General features: G+C 40.9%; 1 protein-coding gene across 1 annotated transcript; it reads left to right on the forward strand.

Annotated features, from left to right (window-relative positions):
* Positions 1–6,927: 6,927 nt before the first annotated feature.
* LOC127331418 (aldehyde dehydrogenase 22A1) lies at positions 6,928–14,333 on the forward strand. Its single transcript, XM_051357578.2, has 14 exons — positions 6,928–7,334; positions 7,436–7,479; positions 9,482–9,583; positions 9,832–9,959; positions 10,157–10,279; positions 10,814–10,967; positions 11,698–11,801; positions 11,880–11,958; positions 12,118–12,213; positions 12,325–12,462; positions 12,879–13,094; positions 13,171–13,362; positions 13,593–13,736; positions 13,815–14,333. Exons 1-14 carry the CDS (start codon positions 7,223–7,225, stop codon positions 13,977–13,979), a joined length of 1,797 nt encoding a protein of 598 aa, XP_051213538.1. The 5' UTR covers positions 6,928–7,222; the 3' UTR covers positions 13,980–14,333.
* Positions 14,334–15,248: the final 915 nt, after the last annotated feature.

Here is a 15,248-nt window from a genome sequence, read left to right on the forward strand (position 1 = left end):
GTATGGTATTTAAGGTAACAACGAGTAGTCAAAACTTCTCTCAAGAGAAACGAAAATGTTGGTGCTTTTCTTTGCTAATAATAAGAGGATATTGAAATTTCAATAGACGAAACTAGGAGTATTTTATGAATAGTGGAATTTTAATATTATAGTTGAGGCTTGGCATTATAGAAAAATGCGGACTAACTATGCAGTATTTTCAATTGGTTCAGCTGTTAGTTGCCTTATCTGATACTGCCTTTTGAACGTCATATGCTGTCCATCTCGGTCCTAACTGCTATTTTAATATTATTCATATTCCTCCTATTTTATGAATGCATGTGCTTCACTGGAATTATCATGAAAATGGTAGCTGTGTGAGAAATATTATGAATACATCTGGCACTGTACCTTGGTACTTTAAAGAAGTAGCAACTATATAGTAGGATAAAAATAAGAATTATGCTTGAGACTGTACATAAAATATTACACAAGAAGGTTTCTTTATGCACTAAGGACCATTTTTCTTCTTTGTAAGAAAAGCATTTGGATAGCATATATTGTAGTTATTTTGAAGGAAATGATAGTTGTGTGAGAATATTATTCATAAGAAACTATCCAGTATCAAATTTATTGTTGTAGCACTTTTCTATCAACAACGGTCGTTTGTCTTGCATGAGCTTGGTTAAGAATTCCGAATCTGAATTACTTTAGGTTTCAGATAGCAAAAAAAAATAGTGTTGTTTTCTCTTTTAACTACGTTTCGAAAGGGAGAAGCATCCGATCTGTAGGCATGCTGCTATCAATTGATTACAATTTTCATGCATTGCTTCCTTTGCTGAAGATGTTACTAATTTAGTCGGTTTTTTTCCTTAGAAAAACTGTTCTCGCGTGGAAACATGGTTCTGAAAGATCACACCTGTTGTAATCTCAAATGAAATAAGCATACAGCCAGCTGTTGGTGCACATGGAAATGGAAGATCTTTGGTCAATTCAATCTTCTCTTTACCTTTGATGGGAACTCACTGAATAATATGGACGTGCTTACTTGGATAGAGAAGATGGTAAGTTAGATCAATCATCTTGGGAGAGGTTTCTTATCCGACAGAATCCGACTAGACTAATACTTCTCATTATATTTAACTGATGTGGCAAATATGAAAAGTGCAAAAGAAAAGTGTGGCAAATGTGCAGCCCCCTTTAAGTAACATGAGTCTTTGTCTGAATATTATATTATATTAAATGTGTCTTGGAAAAGAAATTGAGGATCTATTATATTAAATGTGTGGTGGAAAAAAAAGAGTAACAATAATGCTGTCTTGTTATTGTGTTCGGTATTATCATGCTATAGTACATCATGATATCCTTGATTTATTTTGAATTTTCATAGTGAGTTGTGATACATATATGTGCATTGAGAAATGAAATTTGAGAACCCGTAGCAACACATGGGCATTTGTACTAGTTACACAAAAGTGTAGTGAATCGCAACTCCATTTCGCAAAACACATGGTGCTAGTTACGTCTCTCGCCGTGAAACTTCTTTAATTGAACTTCATTTTTATTAGTAAGAGCATCTCAATTAAACTAGAAACTGGTTAAAGTGGCTCCAATAGATGCTCTAAATTATAAAAATATGGCCCAACTTTTTTTGCAACGTGCACTGTAATATGCGGCTTGTTCTACAAATATAAAGCACCAACAAATTAGGGCACCTACCTGCTCTCCAACTGTGAATAACGGTCACGGCGTGCCGCCCATTCGCTTCCCTACCACACCACTGTGGGTTGGATCCCTGCCAAATCGACCGAGGATTGACCCGCTGCCGCTCAAAGGTCCCCCTCCAGCCCCACCCCCACCTCGCATGTGTCCTCCGGTAGCTTGAGATGGCTAGACACATCGTGTCATTCTTGTGAAAAACTAAGCATCACGAGCTAGAGATAAACGAAGAGGAAGAGGAGCGGTTCGCATTAGGAGGTGCCGATTTGATGCCTCTCATTGCTCCCATAAACTGGGTTCCATCGGTTGCAGGCCATATCAAGGGGAACCAACCCGGTGAAAGCTTAAATTGGATATTTTGGTCCAGATCGGAGGGGTTGAACTCGGGATGGTCTAGACAGCACGCGGAATCCTATTTATCGCCCAGCTGCGGGGCAGATTAATAGCCGCCAGCGTGCAGGAGTGAGCGGGCCGCGGCCCATCTAGTGTGGTTTTGCGTTTTTTCGTTTTTTCCCCGTGGTTTTTTCTGGTTCAGTCGGTTTTAGTTAGTTAGCTTTTTTCAGGGTTTCCTTTTATTTTTCAATTTTTCTGCTTTTTTCTTTTTCAATTTCGAGCAAATTTTAAATTCGAGCAAATTTCAATTTCTAGCAAAATTTTAATTCAAGCCAATGTAAAATTCGAGCAAAATTCATATTCGAGCAAACTTCAAAATCATGCAAATTTAAAATTGGAGCATATTTCAAATTTGAGAAAATTTTAAAATTTTATTCGATTTTGAAATTTGCTAAAATTTAAATGTTCCCGTTTCGAAATTGTTCAAGTATTTTGTTTAGTTTCAAAATTTGTTCAAGTTTGAAAAAAAGGAAGAGTACTCTAGTGTCTATCATAGAGGAGAGGAGCTAAAACCACTAGATAAAGCTAGAATGTTGTTAAATAGAGAAAAGGTGGTCTAAATATTTGTTTCGCGACCGAATGACTTGATGGGCCGGCCCATCCCGGGTCACATTCAGGCGATGCTAAGATCCGGCACACTAACAAGCGCGTGGTATAGGGGTTCCCGGATATCACCTTGTTCCCCTTTGGACGAGTTAAACATGTACAAAAGAACTCTACCATATATAGTTGCCGCCTCTGAACAAAGCCTAGCCACCTCCACTTCAGCCTCCTCCATAGATCGGTTCCCCCTCCTCCGGCTGGCTTCGATCTATGCGTGGAGTTTTTAGTAAAAGTAGTATTTTCAGTAGTTTATGCTAGATTTTTGGTAGCCGTCTTCTTGTTGGTTTCCCCTCAATGGAGATGACATCGTCTGCAATAAGTGATTTTCGGTCTTTCGTTCGATAATGGACCTTCTTCCCGGCGTTAATGGTGGTGTTGGAGGATTACAATTCTCTAGGTAAGGGCTTTCAGATCTTGTCGATTTTTGATCTTTTCTCATGGTTGCCGCAAGGAGGATTATCCTCGCAATATTTGTCTCGGCTGCTACGTCTTCTACAATGGTGACTCATACTCTCGGCTCTCCAACAACGTCGACAAGACTAGTGGGTTGTTATTCCATGAGATATTGGTGTTGGTACTCTTGCCGATGTTGATTGACCTCTTCAATAGTTACGTGCATGCACGCAACCGTGCGGCTCAAATTAAAATTATGGGAGAGTCTTCGTCGGTATTTACATGTCTATGGTTCGTTATCTATCTTTGGTTGCCTTCAGAAGAGTACAAGATTGTGTCTTGGAAGAAGAAAGGATCTTAAGAACTCGAAGATTTGTTAGTATCTTTTAGACTTTATCTTGTAGTCAGCTCGTGTATCTACCATGTACTATTTGTTATTATGAATATATGTGGTATTGATTGTAAAAAAACATATATACACATGCATGTAGGAGCTTAGATACTGATTTTTTGGCAGAAAACATTGGGTATTCATTGCATACCCAAGAATAGTTCTAGATCCGCACATGCCGCATGGCCTCAAGGCTCCTTCGATGCTGCTAAGGCTCCCACCCATCTCGTTTATCTGCCTCGCTGTCAGCGCAACCCACTGCCGTCACTGACCAATGAGCTCCGACTTGCACATAAGCCGTTTGCCACTTTGTATCAGTGGAAATTAAATCTTTTTCTATACCTAATTTTGTTTTAATTTTTTGTTGTTGTTGTTGTGTAGTAGTAGTAGCAGTAGTTTGACACAAATATTTTTGAATCGTCGATGAGTTCGAGCATGTATGACTATTCAATGTTCGACGGAGAGTTTGACATGGGGGAGGAAGAAGACATTGTCATGATTCTTCCATTGCACAAGAGTATCCGACCGAAGCGGTGGTTCCGTTTTTGGTCGTGAGAGGTTGCGACGGACCATGGTTGATGGACACAACCAGTTGATGCGCAACTATTTTGCGGATTCGGTCAAGCACATTGCGGAGTCTGTGAAGTTCCACGATACCTTCTTCGAGCAAAGGCGGAATACAGGCATACAGCTAAGTGAGTATTCGAATTTTGTTCTACATGGTGCATTTGTCTAATTTAGCTTAGCAACTGAATGTCATTTGCATCCACTCTTTTCTTTAGGCTCCAACATAAAGTTGTGTTTTTCCAAAACAAATGTGTTGTCAATTCTACAATTACTCATTTGATGAAGAAACTTCGGGAAAATAAAAGCGAGATATGTTTCAATGTATTCAAAAAATAGATGTTTCGGAAGTCTCAAGAAACCGGAAACTCACATAAAAGATACTTGGTGGAAACAATGGTCTAAACATGTTTGTTGGATATGCAAACAAGAGCTCTCTACATGAATATTTTTGGATACTAAAATCGTTACAAAGACAATACCGTAAATCTGAACTCAATCTTAGCCGTTTAATCAGGGTACTAATTAAGAAAGAAAACTTTGTTCCTGCTAGATATTGTTTTTCTGTTATCTTGTAGTTATATAGAGCCAACCAAACCAAATATTTTCTGAACAGAAAATGTATCAAAATATCCACTAAAAACAAATATAATTACTCTTACAAAATGGTTTGGTTTTGAACAATAGTATTAGGCTATTAGTATTTGTAGATGTTAGAGTTATAGAAAATGGTGCATCTTAACATGCATCGGCATTATTATGCGCATACTAATTGTAGTAGAAAATGCATATTTATTTAAAATGTTACAGTGACAAAAAAAGTTGTACAAAGGTAGAAAAGTTTAATATAAATAAACTATAATTGTAATGGTGCATACATTGTTACTCTCTTATAACTTCTCCACACTGATCGATAGAGCAGTGTAACATTACATAAAAACATAAAGAAGTGAAAAATTAATCATAATTTGTGTAATATTCGAGCATGTATAAAATATGATCTAAAAGGAACGGAGAGGAGTTGGGTCGGGCGAGGAGGCGGAGGGCATCAGCACAACCAAATCTTCATGGAAGTAAAGTCAATGTGAAGAACCCATAAACCAACAACAAATACACTCATTGCCCCACCCAAACCAATAATGCAATCGTTCTACGTGTGACACAGGATAAACGTCTTTACCGCGAAGAGAGAGCGACGAAAAGATCTACGGTGTCATCACATGCCAGGATAAACGTGCTTGCTTCAACGTTGGACAAGACAAACTCGAACGACATCTAAAATCATCTAGAATCGATCGTATGCAGATAGGGGAGGAGTTGGGGTCGGGCGAGGAGGCGAAGGGCATCAACACACCCACAAGTTGGCTAAGCCTATAGGCGATGCCGACATACACACGCGCCGGCGCGGTGGAAAAGCACAAAAACGTCAGGCATATATGGATCATGTACTACAAACGTTAATCCTACGGAAGCCAAAGACCATTGTGCCAAGCTGACTGATTACGAGGTTTCGCCCTAACAAATCAGAACCCATAGGAAGCAGCAAGTAACTAGACTGGACCAAAAGTAGCAGTAGATGTTAGGGCATCTCCAGGCCCGACATGGTGCGTTGCACGGTCTGCCCTATCTGGACATGTATCTATGGGTTAAATTGGCCTCCTAAACTACAAATTTAGTTAGTTGCATGTTTCAAATCTTTCTAATACTTCTTCCGATTTATATTAATTGATTCAACTTTAATTAGATATAAATATATGTAGTCAACAGTTCGAATCGGAGGGAGTACCTGATTTTGCATATAATGCTATGTACGATCTTTGTTTTCACGTAATAGAAGGCTTGAAATTCGTAAGTGATGATGTCTACATTTGAATATCTTTGAATTTTACTCGGCGTTTCTTAGAAAACTTCAATTGTTGAAAGTAGGTTCAAATTAAATTTAGACATAAAATGGGACTAATTATTTAGCCATCCTGGTCTTCGCCGAGATGATTCTAGCAGATTTCGGCCACCCACCGGCTGTTTGCGGGGCCATGCCTCCCAGGAGAGCACCGATTTGGTGGTCAGGAGGTGCCGCACGACCCCACTCTCACCAGACCGATGGGTCAACCGACCGTCTCCGCCGCGCGACATCAACGCTCCAGCCACACACCGCATGGCCTCAAGGCTCCTTCGACGCTACTGAGGCTCCCACCCGCCTGGTTTATCTGCCCCACCGTCAGCGCAACCTCCTACCGCCACCGGCCGATGAGCTCCGGCTTGCACACAAGTCGTTTTCCACTTTGTATGAACGGAAATTTAATTTTTTTGTAGCTAATTTTGTTTTAGATTTATGTTGTTGTGTTTTACTAGTAGTTTGACACAAGTATTATTGAATTGTAGATGAATTCGACGATTCAATGTTTGACGAAGAGTTTGATATGGGAGGAAGAAGACGTTGTAACGGTTCTTGCATTGCAAAGAGTATCCGACCGAAGCACGGTGGTTCTGTTTTTGGCCGCGAGAGGTTGCGGCGGGCTATGGTTGATGGACACAACCAGTTGAGATGTGCAACTATTTTTGTGGAGTTAGTCAATCACATTGCGGAGTCTATGAAGTTCCATGATATACCTTCTTCGAGCAAAGGCGGAATTGTGTCAAAGATCTTGGGAATTACTATATATATTAATCGATCTAGTCATCACATGAGTAGTCTTGGGCTACAAATGTTGTTTCCTGCATTTCTTGCGTCTGGATGGACATAGATAGTAGTGGGCTGGAGCATTGCACATCTGCACTTGCGCATGGATAGTGGGCTACATGTAAGAGGGGCTGGGCTAAGTTCGCCCCATGAATAACTCACTCTTCAGTGTTCAGACTGTCACTGTTGATTATCACGATCGGACGGACAGGCTCGCACGGCGTACGGTTCGCAGAGCGCACGGCGGAGGACACGAGGCGGCCAGGCCACCGCTCGCCGTCCGACGCCCGCCCGCCCGCCACTGGCACTGTCGCCGCTCCCACTCCTCGAATAAAGTAACTCCTCCTCCTCCTCCTCCTCCTCCTAGCCTCCAAAATCCCTCTCCTCCCTCCCGATCTGATTCCTCCGATGCCATCTCGCCGCTCCTGACCGCGCTCACTCGCTCGCTCGCTGCTCACGAACCGGAACCCTAGCCACCTAGGGTGGGCGGCTCGTCCGCCATGGCGTTCTGGTGGCCGCTGCTGGTGCTCGCCGCCGCCTACGCGCTCTGCCGCGTCCTCCTGCTCCTCATCCCGCCCACCGTGCCCTCCATGGAGGTCGACGCCTCCGATGGTACCCCCATTCCCCCGCACTGCTTCACATATCCATGATTTCCCCGTGGGGGTTGTTAGGGGTTTACGAGGGTTTATTAACCGCGGTCGGATTCCGTGCAGTGCTGGAGGAGGTGAACCAGAACAAGGAGGACAGCTTCATCTACGTAAGTCCCCCCCTCCACATTTCCTGTTCTGGTGGTGATTCGGGTACCAATGTGAATGACCCAATGCACTGGCCCAGGGTCAAAATGGTTCGATGCAGTGATACATTGATAACTTGTAAATGAACTGTATTTTTTTTTTCTGTGCTGGGTTTCCCCATTTTCCATTACTTTCATAATGGAGAAGAAACAAAGCTCTTAGCCAAAAGAGAAAATGCGAAACGGGTTAAATGCACTAGGGGAAAACCAACTGTCCAGGTTCGTTTAGCTAGAAATCTGATTTGGTGCCGATATAGGTGTTCTCAGGAATGGTTCCACATTTCTTGCTCAGGTGGTGATTTCGGTCCCAAATTCCGAATGAATGATCCAATGCGCATGCACGATTACTGGTTCGTTGTGCCTCACTTGACACTGCGATCTAGGGTACTTGAAAGCATCTGGTGCGTGTGCAGCTTGACTAGTTGCGGGGGTGAGTGACTCAGCGATTCTGTTATATGTAATGGATGTTGCTTATTTTGATACTGCGATCATGATTTGGTGTGCTGGGATTGCACATTGCAGTATGACTTAGTGTCTTCTGATAGGTATTTGGGTTGCCTATTATCTTGAAGAACAGTTACATTACTGACTGGTGTGGTTTTTTTGCTGTTGGCATGAGGCATGTAAGGTTGTGTAGTAGATTAAGCTGTAGCATGCTGATATTGCTAGTTCACTCTACATGTAGATCTGATGCACTACTGAACTGCTGTATTTTTGTGGAAAACACGTGAGTTGGATAGCCATTTGGAAGGTTTCTGCTGGTTGTTTCACGTAAACTGATTGCAGTGTTATTTTTGTTGGATACCTTGATATGTTCCAAACTTCCAATGCCTCAATCGTGGCGTTGGCAACTTGAAGATGCGGTCAGTGAAGTTTAAGAAAGCACTTGATAACACTGTGCTTGACAACTGACATAACAGAATTTTAATTTTGGCACATAATCCATCGTCAATGTGGTTAGGTCTCACCGTCTCAGAGTCAAAATGGTTTGGTGCAGTGATACAGTGATAACTTAAAAATGAACTGCATGATCTTTTCCTGTGCTGGGTTCTCTCATTTTCCATTACTTTTATAATGGAAAGAAAAAATTCTTAACCAAAAGAGAAAATGAGAAATGGGTTCAATGCAATAGGGGAAAACCATCTGTGCACCCTTGTTTAGCTAGAAATATGATTTGGTGCCGATATAGGTGTTCTCAGGAATGGTTCCACACTACACATACTTTTTTTGCAGCGATGATTTGCTTTGAGCTGAAGTACCGAAGGCTCATATTGGATTATGAGTCTAACGACTAGTCTAGACTGGTTGCGCGACTAGTCTATGAGTCATAACTTGACTGTCGACTAGCTTGCTCGACTCGACTAGTTCATAGAGTCAAGTGGTCGAGCGACTAGTCATGGACTAGTCGTGGTATTCGAGTCGACAAACACAATTTGGGCATGGATAACTGTCCAGAGGCATCGGTGGAAATTAAGAAAGAAAGCCGTAACTAAATTACAAGTAAGTTTTAGAGCTATGGAGCAATATTTAGAAGTAAAGGATGAAGCTGAAGGTCAAAGACATTGTTTCATCATCTAGACAAGATAATTTGAGGCCTATGCCATGAACTTTTAGGTTCTAGCATTATTATGTTATTTAACTTGTGTTGAACTTATGTCGATTTTAGCTACTAAATCTCCTATCTGGTTGTTATATACTATAGTATTTTGTACTAGCTACTTCTGAAGTACATGGCGACTAGTCAAGCAGTAGTCTAGACTAGTCAAGATTAGTCTATAAGTCAGTACCCTGATGACTTGTCTCGACTCCTCGACACGTAATCCTCAGAATGACAAGTTATGGCAGCAAGAGCAGCAATATCCCTGGGGACCAAATGATTTAACAGATTTCATCTGGATTTTCAGTTCCTTTTGGTTATAGGTCATTTTTTTGAATCGTAGCATGTTGAGTTTATGCTCTGCTGCAGATACCAAGGAAGGGGAAAGCTGCTCAGACTGACAAGGTTCGATGCTACGAACCAGCTACCATGAAATACTTAGGATACTTCCCTGCATTGACTCCTGATGAGGTATGCTGTTGTCTTGTTATTGTTATGTTCTCTGTAAGTACAATATACATCACTATATGTTTTATTTGTTTTGGTTATCCTTTTTTGCATTATTGACTAGTGATATGGTTTACCTTTATTGGTTTTGATTTTCTTAAAGTCATGATTAAGAAGCACACAAAGCTTGTTGTGTACCTTTCTTGCAATATTTTGGACCTTTCAATAATGTGGCTTTCTATTCCATATCACTTATTCTTTTGACTCATTAGGTCAGGGAGCATGTTGCCCAAGCCAGTAAAGCACAAAAGATATGGTCAAAAAGCAGCTTCAAACAAAGGCGACAGTTTCTCCGGATCCTTCTGAAGTATATACTTGAACACCAGGACCTGATATGCGAGTAAGGACATATTGACAATTCGAAACATTCTTATTGTTTGCTTGTACGAGATGCAAACTATTTTTTTCAGAGAGAACCTACCGACCCTTGATTAAGGGCTTACTAAGTTCTGATCAATGGTCTCTCCTTTTGTTTTATTCGCTCACACTTTCTAACATATGGAAGATCCAAGGATTAATACTGTTACCTTTGTGCAGGATATCATCCCGGGACACTGGAAAGACTATGGTTGATGCTTCATTAGGGGAGATAATGACCACCTGTGAGAAGATTACCTGGCTTTTGGATGAGGGTGAGAAGTGGTTAAAACCTGAGTACAGGTAAGACTCTTGGAACTAGAAATACTCCAGTGTGTATGAAATAACTTAAGCCATATAATGTTGATTCAACTGGGCTTGTAAAGGATTAGTGTTGATTTAACCATGCATGTTAAACAAATACAGCATACAGAAGAGCAGCAACAACAACAAAGCCTTTATTATATATAAAGTTAACAGGGTGTTTAGCATTGTTCAGTAGCATAATGAGTGCAGACATTGAAATTAGCATTACAGCAAATTAATTATGGTCTTGATTAAAACAGGACTACATACTACAAGCTGATCATACTGCAGATATCAGGCTAGCAACTTCTGTTAATTCTTGCACAGAAGATAGGCCTTTTCATGTTTGCACATGTTGCAGTAATATTCTATAAGCTATAAAGGCAGAACTATGCACTGTTGCTGAGGGCATTTATTTTATTTCATAACACCTAAAATAATGCCTTGACTAATCCTTTTTTACACTGAAGTAGTGAATTGGTGTTTTATTTTCTTATACTCGACATGTATTATCTTTCTAAAACTGCTCAGGGCTTGTGGGAGATCAATGCTGCACAAAAGAGCAAAAGTTGAATTTTACCCTCTTGGAGTGATTGGTGCAATCGTATCTTGGAATTATCCATTCCACAATGTCTTCAATCCTATGCTGGCTGCAGTATTCTCTGGTAATGCTGCAGTTATAAAAGTAAGTCATCAGATGGATATTGTCTGTAATCTAATATGAGTAAATGTTCTCGATCATGATCAAGCACAAGAGTCTTCTAGTTCATGTACATTTCATCGAATTTCTGTTGGAAAAATGCTTTGGCTTAGTTTGAAGTCTGAATCTTCTTAGTAGTTATGGTAATCTACTGTCTGCTCAGAGTATGGTCTTGTTCGCAACCTCAGTAGAGCCTCCAGAAGTATGGGTGTTTTTCTAAAGATGTACAAGGTTTGAAATACCCCAGTTCGGTCTGGCTATGTTTTCGTATACATGACAGCATTGGCACGGAAACTCTTACAGGCTATGTCTACCTGTTGACTTTTGTCATTCGATGATCTTAATGTGTAACCTGCAATCCTGCATTATGTGTCACCTTTGAGTTTCTCATGGCTACTATTCACGTTCTGTATCTTAATGTGTAACCTGCATTATGTGTCTCATTTGAGTACACAAACGTTGTACTATTATTATTATTATTATTATTATTATTATTATTATTATTATTATTATTATTATTATTATGTCATTTACTGTTTTATGTTGTGCCAAGTCAAATCTTATGGAAACTATCATGTGTCTCTTGGTTTTTCTCTGTAAAGTTATTTTTCATTATAACCTCTGAAATTTATCTTTTCATTTATTTTCTTGATTTAAGCAACAGAATTATTGTAACAATATCTATTATTCTAATAGATGAAATGCTGAATTACAGGTTTCAGAGCATGCAAGTTGGTCTGGCTGCTTTTATTACCGTATCATACAAGCAGCTCTATTAGCCGTTGGTGCTCCAGATAATCTGGTCCACATTATAACTGGGTACGCTTATAGCTTATGAAGTTTCTTTGTGTAAAGGCAAGTTGCTCACATGGACTACTTTTTTTTTTCTTTCTCTAGTTTCGGGGAAACTGGTCAAGCTCTTGTATCTTCAGTGGACAAAATAATATTTGTTGGATCGCCTGGTGTTGGCAGGATGGTATGACTCACATCTGAAGTAGCGATTTCTTAATCTGATGCTGCTAATATTTTATGCCACTGTAGATGCCATGGTCTATGCTGCTTGTATACATTTCTTTGCTTGCTTCCGCTGTTATTGTTTAATTTCGTAATGTGTTCAGTGTTGTGCTTATCACAGATTATGCAAAAAGCATCGGAGACATTGATACCTGTAACTCTTGAGCTTGGCGGTAAAGATGCATTTATTGTGTGTGAAGATGTGGATTTACCAAATGTAAGTTTAGACGTGTAGTGTTATATTGTTATGCTGTGCATGCCTTGTCCAGCTTGTTTTCTTCAACAATATTACGATGGCAAATAACCTATAGCCCTGTCTCGTTTGAAGGTTGTTCAAGTTGCTGTGAGGGCTGCGTTGCAATCTAGTGGACAAAACTGTGCTGGTGCTGAAAGATTTTATGTACACAAGGATATCTATCCTACCTTTGTTTCTCGAGTAGTGAAGATAATCAAATCGATATCTGTTGTAAGTTCAAACAGCCGTATCTTGCATCCAATAGCCACATGCCCAAGTGCAGATTTTATTACTTTTTAAAGCTTTTTTATTACTTGTTTTTAATTTTATTTTGAAATTTGAACGCAAGAGCTGCCTTCTGTTGCTATTTTATATTTTTATTTATTGTAGTTATTCTTGCTACTTTTATGTCGTCCACATGCAATTTTTTACATTCACATTTAACCTAAGTTTTTTCATAATGTTCATTGTTAATTCAGTTCCCCCATACCATATGATACTCACTTTAAACATGTACTTAATAGATTACACTTGATAGTTTTAACAGCTGAAGTCCTTGGGTGGTAAATATGTAATGGTGGCAATCTTATTTCTGGTAGTATTCATGTCATTATTTGCCTTCTCATTTTCTTTTGTGCTTTTCGTAGGGCCCTCCATTATCTGGCAGATACGATATGGGTGCAATCTGTATGATAGAGCACTCTGAGAGACTTCAGAATCTTGTTAACGATGCTCTTGACAAAGGTGCCGAAATCGCTGGCAGAGGGAGCTTTGGCAATTTGGGTGAAGATGCGGTTGATCAGTTCTTTCCTCCAACTGTTCTGGTGAATGTTGATCACACAATGAAAATAATGCAAGAAGAGGTATGGTGGGACTGACATATATATTCTTTCGTTTTACACGATGCTTGCCTTACCACTGTTACTTGCTGATTAACAGGCATTTGGACCAATTCTGCCAATCATGAAGTTCAGTTCTGATGAAGAGGTCATCCAACTTGCAAATGACTCTAAATACGGTCTTGGTTGTGCTGTTTTTTCTGGCGACCAGAAGCGTGCCATCAAAATAGCATCTCAACTGCACTGTGGTGTTGCAGCAATCAATGATTTTGCTTCAAGTTATATGTGCCAGGTCAGTCGCACTGTCCAGTTTGTGTTTTCCCCTTTGTAATAAATTGACACACTGTTAAGATATAATAATAATGAAAATCTGTTTAGGATGCAACCACTTATATTGTATATCTGTAGTACAGTTCAGGATGTGTTCATCATGTAACTGCAGGCATATATTGCTTCTTCACTGTTGGAGTATATGTTATCCTCTGCCGATTCAAGTATGCTGATTTCTCTTTCTCGGTGCAGTCTTTGCCATTCGGTGGTGTTAAAGACAGCGGGTTTGGAAGATTTGCTGGCGTGGAAGGCTTGCGTGCCTGCTGCCTTGTTAAGGCAGTTGTAGAAGATAGATGGTGGCCATATGTCAAAACAATGATCCCCAAACCTATTCAGGTCTGCTGTTTCCCCGTATTACTAGTACGACTTGAATGGCACCGTGTTTCTGACAGTCATCTGATGACCGTTTTGCAGTATCCTGTCTCGGAGAACGGTTTTGCGTTCCAGCAGCTGCTCGTCGAGACCCTCTATGGCATCAGCGTGTGGGACAGGCTGCGGTCGCTGGTGAATCTGCTGAAGATGATCTCGGAGCAGAAAGCCACGGCGACCAGGAAAAAGAAGCCGATTAACAGGGACTGAAGAGTTTGGGACAGATGTTGGGCCAGTTTGCTCTCGTGATGTTCCTGTCGGTGGTCTGGTCGTTTGGCTGTTTTCCCCGCGCCTAGTTTGGTGGGGATCAGATTTAAGCGCACGGTAGCATATGTCCAAATGTAAACGGCCTTTAGAACTAGTGTTCTTTCCTGAAATTCGAAATCGACGGTGCAAGCCCCGATTTTCGATTTTGAACTCCCAAGAATGTAAATGTTGCACGAGTTAGCTGGGACTTTCCGTTCCAGCGCTTCAGATTTCCAAACGTGTCAGCGCAATGCTGCCGTGGTTTCGTGTATGTGTTACTAGTACGTATCTCGGTCGTGTGAACGGCGGCTGGTTTCAGTGGCTTTAGAGGATGATTGATAAAATGTGTTCACCTGCCCTGCCAACAATCTTTGCCATGCCTACAACTAGAAGACGGTATGTTGCGAAGAGCGAAGCAGCATCGCCATGTGCCTGGATTAAATGCCCCTACTTGTGCCTGTGTCTTGTTCGCTGCAATTAAGGGGCGTGCAGCTTTTTCCTAGGCATGTCTACTATCCTCTTGCTGAAAATAGCTGTAACGCAATGCATCCTTGCTCCATCGGTTGCTGTATTGATCTGTCCATTGGCGAGGCACATGCAGCTCCTTTCAGACACGATCCGGAACATCTCTGGTCGGCATACCGTATTACCATGTGCACCATTCTGCTGAAGCTGAAGCAAAATCAGCTGCGCGTCGTGTCGTGCTACGACCTCTGTCGTGCGGATTGGTTTGCACCGACAGATAGAAAACTACTGCTAGCTAGTGCCGGTGAATCTAATGGAAAGGTGAACTGAGAAACGGGGAGTATCCTTATTTCATGGTCCATGGAGTGATCAACCGGTATACATCCATTGATCCATGCATAGTTCATCCCTGCATTCGTCGCAACGATGAACAGTGTGGTGGAATCCCGTGGTCAGCTGTCGGCTCAACGAGTTGGTAGTTGTAGGAAGTAGGAACCAAAATTTATTTGGAAATGCTGCTCCATAAATACTGCCCACTGTACCCACAGCCAGTGGCGGAGCCACTCTTTGGCTGTCTAGTCATTTGACTACCCAGCTTTTTGGCAATACAAGCTTGAAGTATGTAGAATATAATTAAAAATTTAGATAAATACATGTATTTGACTACACAACTTTAACATGATTACACTGCTTTGATGTTCTGGCTCCGCCACTGCCCACAGCTCGATGCCTGGACTTTGTTCACATTTTTTTATGGATCAACGCTGC

The sequence above is a fragment of the Lolium perenne genome, chromosome 2, assembly GCF_019359855.2.
Source record: "Lolium perenne isolate Kyuss_39 chromosome 2, Kyuss_2.0, whole genome shotgun sequence".
NCBI lineage: Eukaryota > Viridiplantae > Streptophyta > Magnoliopsida > Poales > Poaceae > Lolium > Lolium perenne.